Consider the following 15,778-nt stretch of genomic DNA (forward strand, 5'->3'; position numbering starts at 1 on the left):
ACATTTGTGAAAATTAACAAGAGAGCTAGATGGGATATAAAAGAAATGCTTGTTAAATGGCTGTGTTCAGCGGAAAATATAAGTAAATATATGAAACAAAATAAAATTCGAGAAAAATTTTATTATAAAAATAGCTTTTCTGAAAACACTGAAAACTATATGCCTAAAAAGTACAAAAGTGAAAATTTTCAAACTCATTTTAAGCCTTAACTATCGTCGCCTCAATAAAATATTGTCGTATGTGCAAAATTGAGGTTTCGAGATTTGAATGCAGTTTTGCTAATTGATTTTTTCTCCTTCGTTCTGTGAAATCCGTTTTTCGATATCTGTATCCGTTTCCGAGATAATCGCTATGCATTTTGTCGTATGTCTAGGTTTACAAACATTTTCAGTAGCTTTTTGTCGTAAGTGCACAGAAAACGTGCGCATACGACAAAAATTATCACATACTACAAATTTTTCATACAAAATCTGTGTTTTTCTTTCTTCGGTAAATAACTGTCGTATATGCTGTTTTTGCAACACATACAACTGGAATTTCAGTAAACGTTTGTCGTTTGTCTCATAAGAAAATAAACTGAAGAGTGTAATTTCAGTTGCAATCAAGTATCAAGATGTCGAGCAGGTCGGACGAGTCGACCTGCGCCAAGTTTATCCGAGGAGCTTTATGCTCTATTTTATGCCTACAAAGTGCATAAAATAGTGGTTTTAGGATTTTATTAATTAAGCAAAGGGTAGGATTTGCCTAATTCCGGACCTCTCCAGTAGCCGGCCACCTTTCAGAAAAATCCTTATAACTAGTGATTTCGTATTATTTATTCCAAATTTTTGCTCTTATTCTGTTGTTTTAAATGTCTCTCCTAAAATTACAATATTCTTATTATTCTTGTTATTCAGTTTTTTTGGAAAAAAATAAGTTTTTGTGAAGTGATCCAATCAGGTATGGTTATTTTTAATTTTACTGCTGAAACCTACTATCGTAATTAGTGTTTTGTGGTAACAATTTAAGAGCTAATGCTTTGAAATGTTGTTTTTCTTATTAAATATATATTATTCTTCAAATAATATAGGTTTTAAATAGGAAAAAGATGTGGATTTTGGTAATTTTAGGGGGGCCGGAGATAGAACAGAAAAAAAAAAGCTTTGAAATTCAAGAGTTTCCTGTATTCGGCCCCCTTTTATTGATAAAAGTTTAAAAAATGGGAAAAAAAAAATACATTTTAAAATTATTTGATGTTATAACTTATTAACAATCAAAATTGTTTCTAAATTCTTAAAAAATTCACAAAAATTTAAATTAAAAACATTCAATTTATTTAAGCTTGACCTTATAAAGTCAGTGGCCGGAAATGGGACACTAGATGGCCGAAAATAGGAAACAAAGGCCGGATTTAGGAGAATCGGACTTTACAAAAACTTAAATAAAATATTTTTGGGAACTATTATTAACTATTTTTTTGACCATACCGAAAAATTATTAAATAAAGTACATTTTATTTCAAGAATTATTCGAAAATGTTGATATTTGACGTTTCTGTGCTTTATTTTATGAGACAGAATCCTTAAGGGGCCGGCTACTAGCAACTCTACCCTACGTAAAGAAATATTGGATGATGAATTATTTTTCTGTATATCGCACCCCCGGTGGAACAACGACGTAAGTGCAAATTTTGAATTTTCTGAGTTAAGTATGCCATAGTTTCAAGAAAAGGTATTTCCTTCCGATGAAACAAAGACCCAATTGAAAATGTTCTATTTGTATCCAGGGGGCAGAAATTCCTTTGGACCGTTACATTGTTTTCAAACGTTTTCAAAATGTTTAATCGAGTTTTCTGAAGAATCAACATTTTTGCACTTACGTCGTTGTACCACCGGAGGTGCGATATGTCATGTAGTCTATTTAATAGACCCGAGCTCCAGAGCAAAAATAGAACAAATTCGTTCAAGACTTTTTATTGGCGATTATGATTCCTTGGCATACAAGAATACTCCAGCCAAAAGTGCTACTAAATCCGTTGGTGCATTTCTGAGAAAACGGCAACACTGGTCGGTTTTCAGTTTTTTTGATTTAACTCGAAAACCAAGCCTGACTTTGAGATGATTCAAAGACACTTTTCATAGCAAATTAAATTTGCTGTCAAGTTAAGATGGTTAAAAAATTTTAAAAATTATTTTTGACTAAAATTCTAACCTAAAATCAAAGAAAAAAAAGTTAAAAAATTGACAATTTTATTTTTTTTTACTAAATCAAGGGGCATTTTGTGTTTGTAGCCGGGACGTCCAAACTTTGTACTAATGAAATAAAGTAGAGGTAAAATCCTTTGATAATATGTAATTTTCAATTTTTTTTGTCAAGAAATAACTTAAATGTACCTATTCAAAAATTAGCACTTTTTCTAAATTTTTGACTTTTTTAGTTAAAAGCAAGTTTTTAAAACTCGATAAAATCGTATTAATTGGTAACTTTTAGACTTTTAAAGTAAACATACTTCGAGGGATTGATTTAATATAAACTAAATATGACAAACAAAAAAATTTATTTGCATCCTTATGGCCTTTTGTGCAATTTTGTTCATGTGCATTTTTATAAATACGGGTCGAATGGATGGACGGAGAGCCATTAGCTTTGGTCTATTGCATAGAAGAACATTTAATACCAACTCTTTTACTGTTTTCAATGGCCTGAAAAACAATCCTTGTAAAATCCGCGACCAACAAAAAGTTTCTCTTGAAAAACGAAAAAAATACTCAAATGAGTTTGAAACAAAATAGCTCAGGCAAATTAGTAAATCAAATTGCATTTTTTGCGGGACAAATTTTTTCCATGGAACGTGTTTAGGTGAATGTCCTTATCGTAAAAGTGAATTTTTTGGGATGATAAGATATCGAGAACAGCAGCCATCTTGGAAAAGAGGTCGGTGCCGTTTTTATTTTATAACTCCATTTTTACTCATTTAAACCAAAAATGTCCGAGGATAGACTTATTATCAATTAAATTATCTAAAACATGATATACAAATGAATTCCGTGAGTTAGTTAAATTCAATTTTATAGTCGGTCAAAGTCCGGGTTCTTCTCGAAAGGTTAAGACAATATGAAATTTTTTCAAATATCTGAAGAACTTTTTATTTGTTTGGGATTTTCTTAAAGAATGAATTATAGCACTTTTAATTATCTATGAAATGAACCCTTTATTGTTTTTGTAACCATCACATTGTAGAAGCAACAAACGTCGAAGTCATGATATACGATTTTTAAACTGAACATATTTGGGATTTCAATAGTTAAAATAAACAATCAAAAATTAAACACAATAGTCTCGAAAACATAACGGCTTACACACCTCATATCTTGAGTTATACTTATCGTAATGCTGAGATTGAGGTGTTCATGTTTAGGAAAAATGACAGGGCATCAGTTCTTATATTTAGAATTTTAAATAGTGTCACTTTAGCTTATTCACATTAATTGGAAAATTCACTTCATTTAAAACCTCGAAAACCATATAAAGGTTAACATTAAAGATTTCAAACTTTTAATTCAATATTTAGACGAATATAGTTAAAAAACTGTTTACTTATATTTTGGTTATACCTCCACTTCAAAAATTTGCTCGGTCTAATAGAAGAAAACTTGTTATTTTCTCACTTTTGACTAGTAGAATGTGAACTTCGACGTTAGATGGCTTATACATTATGTTGGTTACAGTTACGATAAAGGGCTCATTTCATAGATAATTAAAAGTGCTATAATTCATTCTTTAAGACAATCCCAAACAAATAAAAAGTTCTTCAGATATTTGAAAAAATTTCATATTGTCTTAACCTTTCGAGAAGAACCCGGACTTTGACCGACTATAAAATTGAATTTAACTAACTCACGGAATTCATTTGTATATCATTTTTTAGATAATTTAATTGATAATAAGTCTATCCTCGGACATTTTTGGTTTAAATGAGTAAAAATGGAGTTATAAAATAAAAACGGCACCGACCTCTTTTCCAAGATGGCTGCTGTTCTCGATATCTTATCATCCCAAAAAATTCACTTTTACGATAAGGACATTCACCTAAACACGTTCCATGGAAAAAATTTGTCCCGCAAAAAATGCAATTTGATTTACTAATTTGCCTGAGCTATTTTGTTTCAAACTCATTTGAGTATTTTTTTCGTTTTTCAAGAGAAACTTTTTGTTGGTCGCGGATTTTACAAGGATTGTTTTTCAGGCCATTGAAAACAGTAAAAGAGTTGGTATTAAATGTTCTTCTATGCAATAGACCAAAGCTAATGGCTCTCCGTCCATCCATTCGACCCGTATTTATAAAAATGCACATGAACAAAATTGCACAAAAGGCCATAAGGATGCAAATAAATTTTTTTGTTTGTCATATTTAGTTTATATTAAATCAATCCCTCGAAGTATGTTTACTTTAAAAGTCTAAAAGTTACCAATTAATACGATTTTATCGAGTTTTAAAAACTTGCTTTTAACTAAAAAAGTCAAAAATTTAGAAAAAGTGCTAATTTTTGAATAGGTACATTTAAGTTATTTCTTGACAAAAAAAATTGAAAATTACATATTATCAAAGGATTTTACCTCTACTTTATTTCATTAGTACAAAGTTTGGACGTCCCGGCTACAAACACAAAATGCCCCTTGATTTAGTAAAAAAAAATAAAATTGTCAATTTTTTAACTTTTTTTTCTTTGATTTTAGGTTAGAATTTTAGTCAAAAATAATTTTTAAAATTTTTTAACCATCTTAACTTGACAGCAAATTTAATTTGCTATGAAAAGTGTCTTTGAATCATCTCAAAGTCAGGCTTGGTTTTCGAGTTAAATCAAAAAAACTGAAAACCGACCAGTGTTGCCGTTTTCTCAGAAATGCACCAACGGATTTAGTAGCACTTTTGGCTGGAGTATTCTTGTATGCCAAGGAATCATAATCGCCAATAAAAAGTCTTGAACGAATTTGTTCCATCCAAAAGGGTCTATTCAATAGACTAATGATATTTTTAAAAAAATTCACCGTACAGTTTTCGAGAAAAAAAAATCTGAACTTTAATTGCGTTTTCCCAAAATTAGCCGAATGTAACATACCTACGACATTATTTTATTGAGGCGACGCTATGACTAATGACCTAAAAAATAAACCATAACATAAGCTTTCTGCATCATTGTTTTTTATTTTGTGGTGGGAAAAACAGTCAGAAAAAGCGTTTGAAAATTTTCACTTTTTGACTTTATGACGGTTGCTCGGAATGAAGAACTTAAATGTCGAATTCTTTAAAAAAAAAAAAATGAACTTTAAAAAAATGATAAGTTGTACAAACGTAGGTAGATCAAGTTTGGTTCAAGCATGACTTTAGCTATTTTAACATAAATGGACCTTGAACTAGTCCTAAACTGCACCTACCAATTTCAGAAGATAAAAGTAGCTGAACCACGAAGTGAAATTTATAGTTCTGGGTTATGAAAAATGCATAATTTATAACTCTAACTACCAAAGTGTTAACGTTGTTTTAATTATTTTTTTAAATTTTTAGTCTCTTCTGAAAGAGGGGAATTTTTTCCATAGTAAAAAATTCATGCATTTGACTTCTCTATAAAAATCCGTTACTATTATTTACCGCCTGAGTTATCGTACTCTTGCCGTTTTATTAAAAAAAAAAATACAACAACAAAATTAAAATTTTACTGATTTTTTTTTTCGTCTGAAATTTTGTTGGAATTTTTCACATTTAATTTTGAATGGTGTTATGGTGAGCCTGCAAAATTTATGATGGAAATATTACCAACAATTCTAAAAGTCAATTAAAATGATTTATTTCTTAAAAAAAAAACCAAATATGAGATTTTAAAGCAAAATAATTTTTATACTCAATAAAACTCATTTCAATCTCTTTTCAAGTCAAGTAATGAAAGCCGCAAATTATAGTCAAAGTTAAATTATAAACAAAATCACAAATCGCATTTGATACATACAAATTCCATACAAATATTTTAATTGGTACCTACACAAGGCAGTATTCTAAAAACTTTATAGTGAGCCTCATCATTAGGTATTTATTTAGTTCGATTAGCGCAAAATTTCAAACGATTTGTAAAATGCTTAAGCCATTTTAGAATTTACTAAGTCGAAAGCAGACTGATTAGTAAATTACAAAAATGGCTTTAGCATTTTTTTCATTTCCTAAGCTTTTAACATACATTTTTCCATTTTGTTATCTATGAACAACAACAATAACTTGAAGATGCTACCACTTACAGCGATCATTAGACTCCTTTTGTTCTATTAAGTTCCTTTGCTCAATTTTGTGATAAATACTTTAACGGCCAATTTCGTGACAGTCCTAAGCTAATACCGGCACTGGCACTATTCTTAAAATTAGAACTCAAATCGGTATCCATTCATTTCTTTACCCAAGTACTGTCAATATAGCACCGAATCCTAGGTAGGACTCAGTACTAACTTTTCAAAAAAAAAAAACATCTAGTACCTGATTATTATTTTTTTTCTTCTTCTTTCTTATATTAAAAAAAACATAAATGGAGATGTATGTTAAAAAACTTAAAAACTTATACATTTTTGAAAATTATTATTATTATTGTTATAAATTATAATTGTTTAATATGTTTTCAATTTTGCTTTTATTTTTTGTAATTTTTAATTTATTATATTTGTATACTGTTATATTGTCATAAACGAATATTATGTTCTGTAGCTCAACTCAATCAAATTTTTAAGCTTCACTTGCTATAAGATAATTTAAGTCTTAATGTGTAAGCATTTAATCGAAATAAAACTAAACTACCAATCGTAAGTAAGATGTTTTTTTTGTTTTTTTTTTTTAACATCTGCTTAAAGGTATAAAAAAAAATAATAATAATAATTTATCAAATTGATTTTAAATTAAAATTGTAATTGTAAACTAAAATTGTAAAATTGTAAAGTTGTCTGTTCCTTGCATAGTTTTTATACAAATTGAATAAGAGTTGACCATAATTCAAGGTTTAAGTTCTTTTTAGACACTACTGGTGCAAGAACCGGACAACTCCATTACAAAATTGGATGCATTTCTCTCATTTTGAATCAAATGTCTGAATTGAAAATTTAAAAAATATTATAAAAAAAAAAAATTAATATTGAAATTACTTATGTTTCATTTAAAAGAATTATTTAAAATGTATAACGACGCTTCTGTGCACAATAAGCACTTTAAGTTCGCCTTTGCATTTACAAGATATAAGTTAGATAAAGATATTCTTCATCATAACTTTAAGTGGAGCTATTTGTAACATCCATATGGTTTGGCAACATCTAGGTCTTATAATAAAATACTATTTTCGAAATAGTTGAATAATAATAAACTTACAAAGGTTTTACTAAACGCTTTTATTTAATAATATAATATTGAATAAATAAATCAAAACTTTCTGCTCATTTGAAATTCCATATCTTACAACTAAACCGAATCTTGCAACCTATTATCATCCAAATTAACCCAATCGGGTACATGACCACACTTGGCATAAGTCTCTTTTGTAAGTGACTTAGTACCAACAAACTCAGTTGCTCCACATATAGAGCCACCCAACCAAGCAGCAAAATTCGGTCGTCCAATGGCCGTGTGAAATTTCACACTCTTGAAAAATAGTTTACCTTTATATCGATTATTGTTGTTTAGTAGCAGATTTAATTCAGTTTTCAAACGTGATAATAATCCCATCATTATCGAAGTTCCACCAATAAGGAATATATTCTCACCGAGAACTGTCCTAACATCAACAGGACACTTGAGAATGGAATCCAATATCAAATAAGGCAAACTCGATTGTTCATTGTCTTCTGCAAACATTATTTCATAGGCCGTCTCACGTACAGAACCGGGAATTGTAATAATTTCCTTTTCTTTGATGGAATACTCGAGATCTGGTGGAGGTGTTATTGGCAAACCCTCTCTATATTGCTTGGCTCTTTCGGAAGTTGTCACAAAACATGTTCGAACCTTGATATCTTCTAAAATTGACTCGGTTAGAAGAATAGGATTGATGCCGGCTTCCACTAATTGCCGTTTGATTTCGTCGTGAATAGATTTCGCTCCAAAAGCTTGATCTTGGAATGCTTTTAGAATTTGTACGCCACTGAAAACTGGGACAACAGTTGTCTCATTGTAACCCATATCGACAACCACACCCGAGGACACTGCCAATGTTGACAATGCCACCAAATGTGTGGGCACAAATAGAATAGACGAAACTTCAAAGTGTTTGAACAACACCTTGGCTATAGTCTCGCGGATGATAGTCTCCCCAAATATATTCTCTACAATGACAACTTTTCTATCCTTGGGACTAACTAATACATGTCTGGAATAATATCCACATTTAAGATTGATTTAACAAAACTAAATAGAAACCTACTTGAAAAAGACAGTCTGAAGAAAATCAACAGTATGGTCATATAACTCGGTCTGAGATGAGTAATTGAAGAGTTTACAGATTTGACCAGTGGAAGAAAGAAAACTTTCGGTTGGTAGGATGAATCTAGGGTGGGCCTCTCCAGCAAAGCCAAGCCTGGAATTGTATTTAAATTAAGTATGCGTCATGACATCATTTTTTGTGTTAAAAATTGATCTTACTTGGTGTAAGCAGTTCCAATGTCAAGAACAACGGGGGGTTTTTCTTGCATTACTGTGTCATAAATGCCCATGATTATTTGTTCTTAATTAATAATAAAAGACAAGGAAATTTTACTGATTTCTTTTTTTTTTAATTTAAATTAACAAAAGCAGAAATTTTGTTACCAAAATTGTATTCTTTTCTATGAGAAACAGTTCGTAAAAGGAAAACAAATCAACAAAGATAAATTATTTTTTTTTGTCTGTCAAAAAAATCATGAATCGTAAGGGAGTATGAGTGAGTATAAAAATAGTTCTTATTAATAAGTTCGATGGTATTAGTAGAATGTAAAATAAAGGGTGATACTGTGAAAAAAGAAATAAAACATGATTTTAGTGTAGACTTCACTTTTCATACTTTGGTGTGGGATTTCCATTTAATATTTTTAGGCAAAACTATAGCTGCGTTCCTTTGGAAATATTTATCTACTGCTTAGTACTTACAACTACTTTGAACTACTTTTGCTATACCGAAAAAGTAGTTCAAAGCAGCTTTAAGTACTAAGCAGTAGATAAATATTTCCAAAGGAACGCAGCTTATAATAGTCGGAAGGGTGTGTACATTGACGTACGAAAATTCCCAAATACATGCAAATCAGATGTCACAGCCAAAATAGCGGATTGCTCGGTTTCGTTCAGTTTTGTTTTCGGACATAAACTCACTTTCTCAATTTGCGTCCGCAAATTTGACATTTCTTTGAAAAGAAAAAACTAAAAAAAACTAAAGGTATAACTACAACGGCAAAAAGTCAAGAAGTGAAAATTTTCAAACTCATTTCGTGAAAGTTTTTCCAACCACAAAATTAAAAATAATGATGCAGAAAGCTTATTTTTTGGTTTAAAAAAAAAAAAAACAATTTTTGTAGTTTTTTTCCAAAAACAAATAGCACTAGTACGCAGCTGAAGCGAAACGAAACATTTTGAAGTCTCCAAAGTCAACAACGGACATGGTAACGAAAAATACCATCGGGTATTACCTGTAGCAAAGTAAAAATAATTAAAATACAAATCAATAGGGGTATTCACGATTCGATGCAAATGGTCTTGTATCGTTGTAAAAGTGCAAAAGTGTAACATTTTCTTAAAAAAAATAACACACTACAATTTTGTTTACACTTTTGCTATACCCTAACCCTATTGCAAAAATAAAATACAATGGTGCAAAATTTGGCTGTTGTAGTTGTAGTAGTAGAAAAACAAAATTTAGCAATCTTACACCTTTTTGCTGCACCGGATCGTGAATACCCCTAATAAATTCAAGAAAAACCATCAGAAAATAAGTTTACAGGGCTATTCTGAAGTTGTGATGCTCACAAGTCACAATTTTTTGTGAGGTTATTTTTGTGAGGTTTCTTATGAGGTTGTCACAATTTGGTATTCTGCGGAAAACCTCATTGGGGATTGGAAAAGTTGAAATGCGCTACCGGTGGTCAACATTTGCAACTAAATAAACAGGACGGAAGGAACTAGCGCCACCTTGTTGTGGGAAATGACAACACACGTCCAGCTGTCAAGTCATCTGACATTTTTTTGTAAACAAAACATTTTTCTTTCGCATCTCATTGGTTTCGTTTTTCGTTCGCGATTTTATTGAGCAAAAATTAATTTTAAAAATTTACATACATAAAAAGTAACATAAATAGGACAAAAATTAAGAAAAAGGTGTTCAAACAAATCAACCTAAGTAGCGTCGTATTATTTACATACATAAATGTGATTCTAAGAAAGTATATTCTGAAGATTGTCCTTGTTACCGTAGCCGATCGTCGTCCATGTTGTGTTTGACACCCTCGAAGTCTTTGTGTAGGTCACTTGGCAGAAAACAATCACCAAAAGAACAAAAAAAAAGTTGAACACCAAAAAGGACAACAATAAAAAAAATATACATAAGTACCAACGGGTGTCGGCAAGCCACAAAAACAACAACAGACCAGAACAAGAACAGAAGCAAGATCAACATTACATTCTGCTCAACAATAAAACCAATCCCATGGATCTCGTTCACAGCAGCAGTTGCATTACCAGCAACAGGATCAGCAGAGGAATTATCTGAGAATTGACTGAGAAGACCCCGTTTCGTCGGCTTGCAAACAGATGTTCTTGATCTGCATAGCAGAATGTTGGCATCAAGTGCGTTCGAACAAAGTTGACCAAATCAAATCCATTGGTGTTTCTTTACTGATTTTGGGAATGAAGAGACTGGGTCACTCATTTACACATTTTTGAAAAAAAAAGTTCCTGAAGCTGGCTCCGCAAGCAACTGGAAACGCAAAAGACAATCAAATAAATTTAAAAGTTGTTCTCTGTGAAACATTCTCAGGAAGATATCCATTTAAACCCATTGGTGTTCCATCAAATCTGTGATGACACACTGCCACTGTATCCAGTAGATGGGTTAGTTATTCTTTTTTATATTGTGACTTATACCACTTTCAAATATAACGACTAATATAACTGACGCCAGTGAAGTTTTCTCGCAAGTCTCAGTTGGAATATGATCAGGTTTTTACTGTATTTTTTGTTACTTAATGAAAATTCTTCTAATCAGTTTCAATTATTTTTTTCTAGAAACTTATTCAACAACATATCGAGTTCAAATTCAAGAAACACCAGAATAAGGTTACCCGAGCTGATATTCAGACTTCGAATATTTTTATCGCCTACATAATTTATAGACATTTTGTGTGCAAAAAAAACACAATTTCAATTCTTATAATTATTCAATAAATTTACTCGAAAATCTGTTCAAATAAAAATCAAATTAAATGTATTCACAATTAATTTTATGTATATTTTAATAATTAAAAACTGAATCACCGTAACAATAAAGAACTTAAACTATACAATTTGAAAGTTTTCCTCTAATATATCTATGTATAATTGCAAAGAACCAAAAGTTCGATCTACAACGAATTCCAATGAAAAAAAATCGCTACTTTTTAAATTTTAGATATCAAAACAGTATGAATTTATCAAATCAGATGGCTTCTAACGCTGTTTCACCAACAGCTATCGTTGCAAAGACGATACCTTCAATTTCCATTCCATTTAATCAATAGGCTGTTCATCAGTAGTAGGTATATGAAACGGACATGGTAATTCAAACACCGAGGTCACCAAGAACATGATCTCCGTGACCCTGCTGGATTATCGCCTTGTTTTACAGTCACCATTTGATTGTTGTCTTCAATCATTTGAAGTGTCGCTCCATCTAAGGCCATTTTGCTGGTCTGCAATACTCCCAACACTCTCCAAGAGCTGTTGAATCTGTTTGATGTCTTGCACAAGAAATTTTTGTTGCTGTTGATGTTGTTTGGCACTATTTTGATAGAAAAAAATAATTTTAAAGGGAATATGTTAACGATTAAAGTTAAAAGCGAAACTCACCTCATACCTGCTTCAGCAGAATTTGGTTGTGGAATCTGGTTTGGTTCTCCTGACTTGTGATTAACAGATTATCACCTCCTGCTCCATCTCATCCTCCACAAGAAGCTGGTCCATTGCCTCCTGTATCATTCTCAGACTTATCGGAATGCATATTTTCAAAAAGCTCTCAATGTCTGTTTCAAATATTGATGCTGTGTTGTTTGAATTACAGCTTATTACCATGCCGCTGGATTCACTTGTATCCTTGACTTCGCCACGAATCAAGTTCCGGGTTGCACTCGTCGATGATACGGGCGATGTTGTGCTTACACCCGCGCTTGAAACAATTGATTTAGAGACGCTGAAGAGGGTTTTTTTTTTTTTTGTGTTTGCGACTAATGTTTTGTTTTGGTTCACATCAAGGTACACAAAATAATATTATTTATGATCATGTGTACAGTGAGTTGTAAGTTGTATTAGTTCTCTTGGGTGAAGGTCAGCGAACATGTATGGTATGTGAAGATTCGAATTGTTTTAGCCTCAGATGACTCACTGAGACCCTCTTCAATTGTTGACGTGGGCCTGAGCTTGTTGCATTTCTTGTTGCTACCGCTGATATTGCTGTCGTTAGGTGATAATTTGGGTAACTTGCGTTGTTTGTTGCTATTGAGTCTGTTGTCTTAGTTTGATGACTCTCAAAATGCTTTACCAACATCTCACGCTTGGGGTTACATCAGTGCAACTCCATCTTCCGAGCAGCTTGATATCTGGAAGTATAGGTTGTAGTTGTGAGGTTGTGATAGGTTAGTGGAAGTGACTCTAATTCCATATGGCTGCTCTGCTACTGAACACTTTCAACATCAGCCATTATTTCTGATTTGTAAAAAAAAAACGATGCCAACAGCAATGGTGTTTTTCGAGAAAACTCGTGTACTTATACACCAAAATTTAATCGAGACGCGACCGACACAAACGACTGCGGACGACAACGACCGACTGAACGAATAAACTTAATAAAAATTACATTTATCTAAACACCACACTACATACCTACTTGTTTAAATTGTATGAACTACTTTTTCAAGCATTTTATATTTATATTTCTTTTTATGTATTTAATTGTATTACATACGAATTTTAACAAAACAATAAACCCCGAAAGAAATTTTTTTTGAAATGCGAAGGATGAGTGTTTGTTTACAAAACAAAAAAGATGGCCTGACAGCTTGACGTAAACAAAACTATTTCCAATTTGTGAAGGCTAGGTGGCGCTAGTTCTTTCCGTCCTGTATATTTGGTTGCAATTTTTGACCACTACGGCGCTAGTAGTATATCCTCCAATCGCCAATAAGAAACCTCACAACAAACTCACCATAGAAGAGGTGAGTTTTAAGACAGCCAGCTGATTTGTCAAAACAAATCAAGTAAAAACAAAACAATGTGCATAATATTTTGTATGATTCGAATTTAACAAATAAAAACAATTGAAAATGGTAAAAAGATATATTTTCTTGTCTACGTACATTTGCTAATAAAATAAAATTTTCTAGGCTAAAAAAAAGATGGCATTTATCGACTGAAAGAAGTCATTTTCCATCTAATACACAGATTCAAAAGACGATCGTCTGGTCACCGATGATAATGCTCCTCTGCGTGTTCTACTAGAAGCTGCACCATCCAAAAATGGTCACGCTGGACTACAAACACTTGAATCCTCTGATTTGCTGACACTGAAAACTCCAGGCGAAACCTTTCACAAATCGGACTTAACCCACACATGCCATTTCCAATTCTTATTGAACACATACATACGTTGGAGTGCTCAAATGGCGTAACACCATCCAAAATGATTCAGGTATTCCCTTAACAAGTCAAATATCATTTAATACTACTATGCTTTTATCTTATAGTTAACTCTTGGCCATCGGAAAATGGAGGTGGTAGTTGCTACGTGAACGTTGAACACTAGGCACAGCGCTTGGAATTGCAAGATTTCTGCATTGATATTCCTCTATCGTAAGTTTAGTATCGTGTCTTTGTATTGAAATAACTACAAGAAAACTGTCTTTTCAGGTTGAACCGTTTGTTAGCGAGTTTAATGGAACATTCAAGAAAGCAAGTTTTCCAATGGCTCATCTCAATCATTGATGGTTGAAACAAGCCAGGATCGATAAAATTCAGTTGTGCGTCAGGAGACTTTTTCCCTTTACAAGTAAATGAGAAGAAAAACAATCACTGCAACTCTATTAACTAAATCATAGAGAAGTCGTACACCATTGAAAGAGTCTCGGTCGCAGCTCATATGGAATTGCTTGAAGCTGTACAATATCTTTTCAGGCTTGGCCTACATTGACATGTTGTTGCTGAAACAGATATTATCTCACAGACAGTGCTCTTTATCTCGTTTGGTTTGTTAAAGATGTGTATTGCTCGAATTGCTAATCCATGTCCAGATCAAGCACAGGACAATGCTATTAAAGTCATATAAGTATAATTTTTTTTTTAACATATAAACAAGAAAAAAGTTCTCTAAAACAAAAACTCGTCATCACAATGAACCAACTTCTTATGTTAGCCAAACAAAACGAAAGGAGTTATACATAAATCTATTTAAATGCAGGAAGCATATGTGCTGAAACAGACAACGGAGTTCTGAATGAAGATTTCATGTAAGCTTTTAATATAAAAAAATTACAAAACAAAAATCTAATAAAATTTAATTTATTTACAGTGGTCAACTTAAATGTGGATACAAAACATGCAGTAGAAGTGCAATGCCCTAACACTCGACTGTTTGTCAAAGTTGGTAATGGATTGGTACATCGCGATGGAGAAAAAAATGAATGAGGATAGGGCAAATGATTCAGGGTTAGCAGTTGTTGGAGACGAAACTGCTCCAGCTACTCAACAATACCGGATGAAGTTGAATCGCAAGAGAATCTTGATTAACCTTTGGTTCATATCAGGTTAAGTTGACATACACACTTTTGCAAGATAAATCGTTTTTAATATTTTTGTTTTTAAATCTTTTTAGGTTTGCAAAATCTCGGCCAAAAGTTCTCGGACAATAGATGTTTTCAAATAGCTGCATCTGTAGACTTCTTCAGGCAACAAATGACCAATGTTTTAAGGTAATTTTGAATATGTCTCCAGCTCAGTTTAAACTTGTGTTCTATTCTGTTGTTTCGAGCTTTGTACAATGTTAAAATGTTTTTCTTCTCGGTTTTTAAAATATGCAATGTTAAAAATAGTAATAGTTATTTTTTTTGTCAACAGAACTTGGAGCAATAACATACCCAGGCTGCACGGAGTTTTTGTCAAACAGAAGATGACCAAAAGGCCCAAAGTATTGGACTCTTTGGTGCGTGGAATCCCAGACAAATTCAATCCGGATTTCTTGATTCTTGAAATCAAATACAATATCTAACTTTTTAAACTCCACCAAATCATTATATCGGGATTGAACGGTGAATTTTTTTGTTTCTTAATTATTTATTCCACTCTCTTTGAGTAAAATTGAAAATTAATAAAGTTTTTAACTATACATATTTTTATTTTTTGTTTTGAATTTTAAGGCGACTACGTTGGGTTTATGGTGTCATATTGGTTTTGAGGTAGTTCTTTGCATTTAGAATGGGCAAAAGCTTTTTAAAGAACACAAGCAACAAACATTATTATCCGGCTCTCGGTACAAATTTCAATTTCTTTTTTATTTAATTTACATGATATTT

The 15,778-nt window shown here is 32.0% G+C and overlaps 1 protein-coding gene and 1 long non-coding RNA gene across 4 annotated transcripts; one reads left to right on the forward strand and one right to left on the reverse strand.

Annotated features, from left to right (window-relative positions):
- Nucleotides 1–7,381: 7,381 nt before the first annotated feature.
- LOC129910451 (actin-related protein 10) lies at nucleotides 7,382–8,864 on the reverse strand. 2 transcript variants are annotated; one of them, XM_055987849.1, is made up of 4 exons: nucleotides 8,808–8,864; nucleotides 8,643–8,724; nucleotides 8,425–8,577; nucleotides 7,382–8,370 (listed from the first exon to the last, which is right to left on the reverse strand). In XM_055987849.1, exons 2-4 carry the CDS (start codon nucleotides 8,711–8,713, stop codon nucleotides 7,467–7,469), a joined length of 1,128 nt encoding a protein of 375 aa, XP_055843824.1. In that variant the 5' UTR covers nucleotides 8,714–8,724; nucleotides 8,808–8,864; the 3' UTR covers nucleotides 7,382–7,466. The 2 variants fall into 2 exon arrangements, with proteins under 2 accessions (XP_055843824.1, XP_055843823.1); XM_055987848.1 differs by having other exon boundaries at nucleotides 8,643–8,853.
- Nucleotides 8,865–13,400: 4,536 nt separating this feature from the next.
- On the forward strand, nucleotides 13,401–15,755 carry LOC129910461 (uncharacterized). Of its 2 annotated transcripts, none has more exons than XR_008771515.1 (8): nucleotides 13,401–13,540; nucleotides 13,598–13,902; nucleotides 13,958–14,063; nucleotides 14,121–14,716; nucleotides 14,779–15,013; nucleotides 15,082–15,178; nucleotides 15,324–15,514; nucleotides 15,623–15,755. It is a non-coding gene; the product is annotated as an uncharacterized LOC129910461 (long non-coding RNA). The 2 variants fall into 2 exon arrangements; XR_008771516.1 differs by lacking the exon at nucleotides 15,623–15,755 and having other exon boundaries at nucleotides 13,413–13,540; nucleotides 14,121–14,535; nucleotides 14,623–14,716; nucleotides 15,324–15,436.
- The last annotated feature ends 23 nt before the right edge of the window (nucleotides 15,756–15,778 follow it).

Source organism: Episyrphus balteatus, chromosome 2, assembly GCF_945859705.1.
Source record: "Episyrphus balteatus chromosome 2, idEpiBalt1.1, whole genome shotgun sequence".
NCBI classification, from domain to species: domain Eukaryota; kingdom Metazoa; phylum Arthropoda; class Insecta; order Diptera; family Syrphidae; genus Episyrphus; species Episyrphus balteatus.

Coding starts and splice junctions, on each gene's coding strand:
- LOC129910451 (XM_055987849.1), bottom strand. CDS start 8,713: ATGGGCATTTATGACACAGTAATGCAAGAAAAACCCCCCGTTGTTCTT. Junction 8,578..8,642: donor ATTGGAACTGCTTACACCAA/GTAAGATCAATT, acceptor ATACAATTCCAG/GCTTGGCTTTGCTGGAGAGG. Junction 8,371..8,424: donor CTTCAGACTGTCTTTTTCAA/GTAGGTTTCTAT, acceptor ATATTATTCCAG/ACATGTATTAGTTAGTCCCA.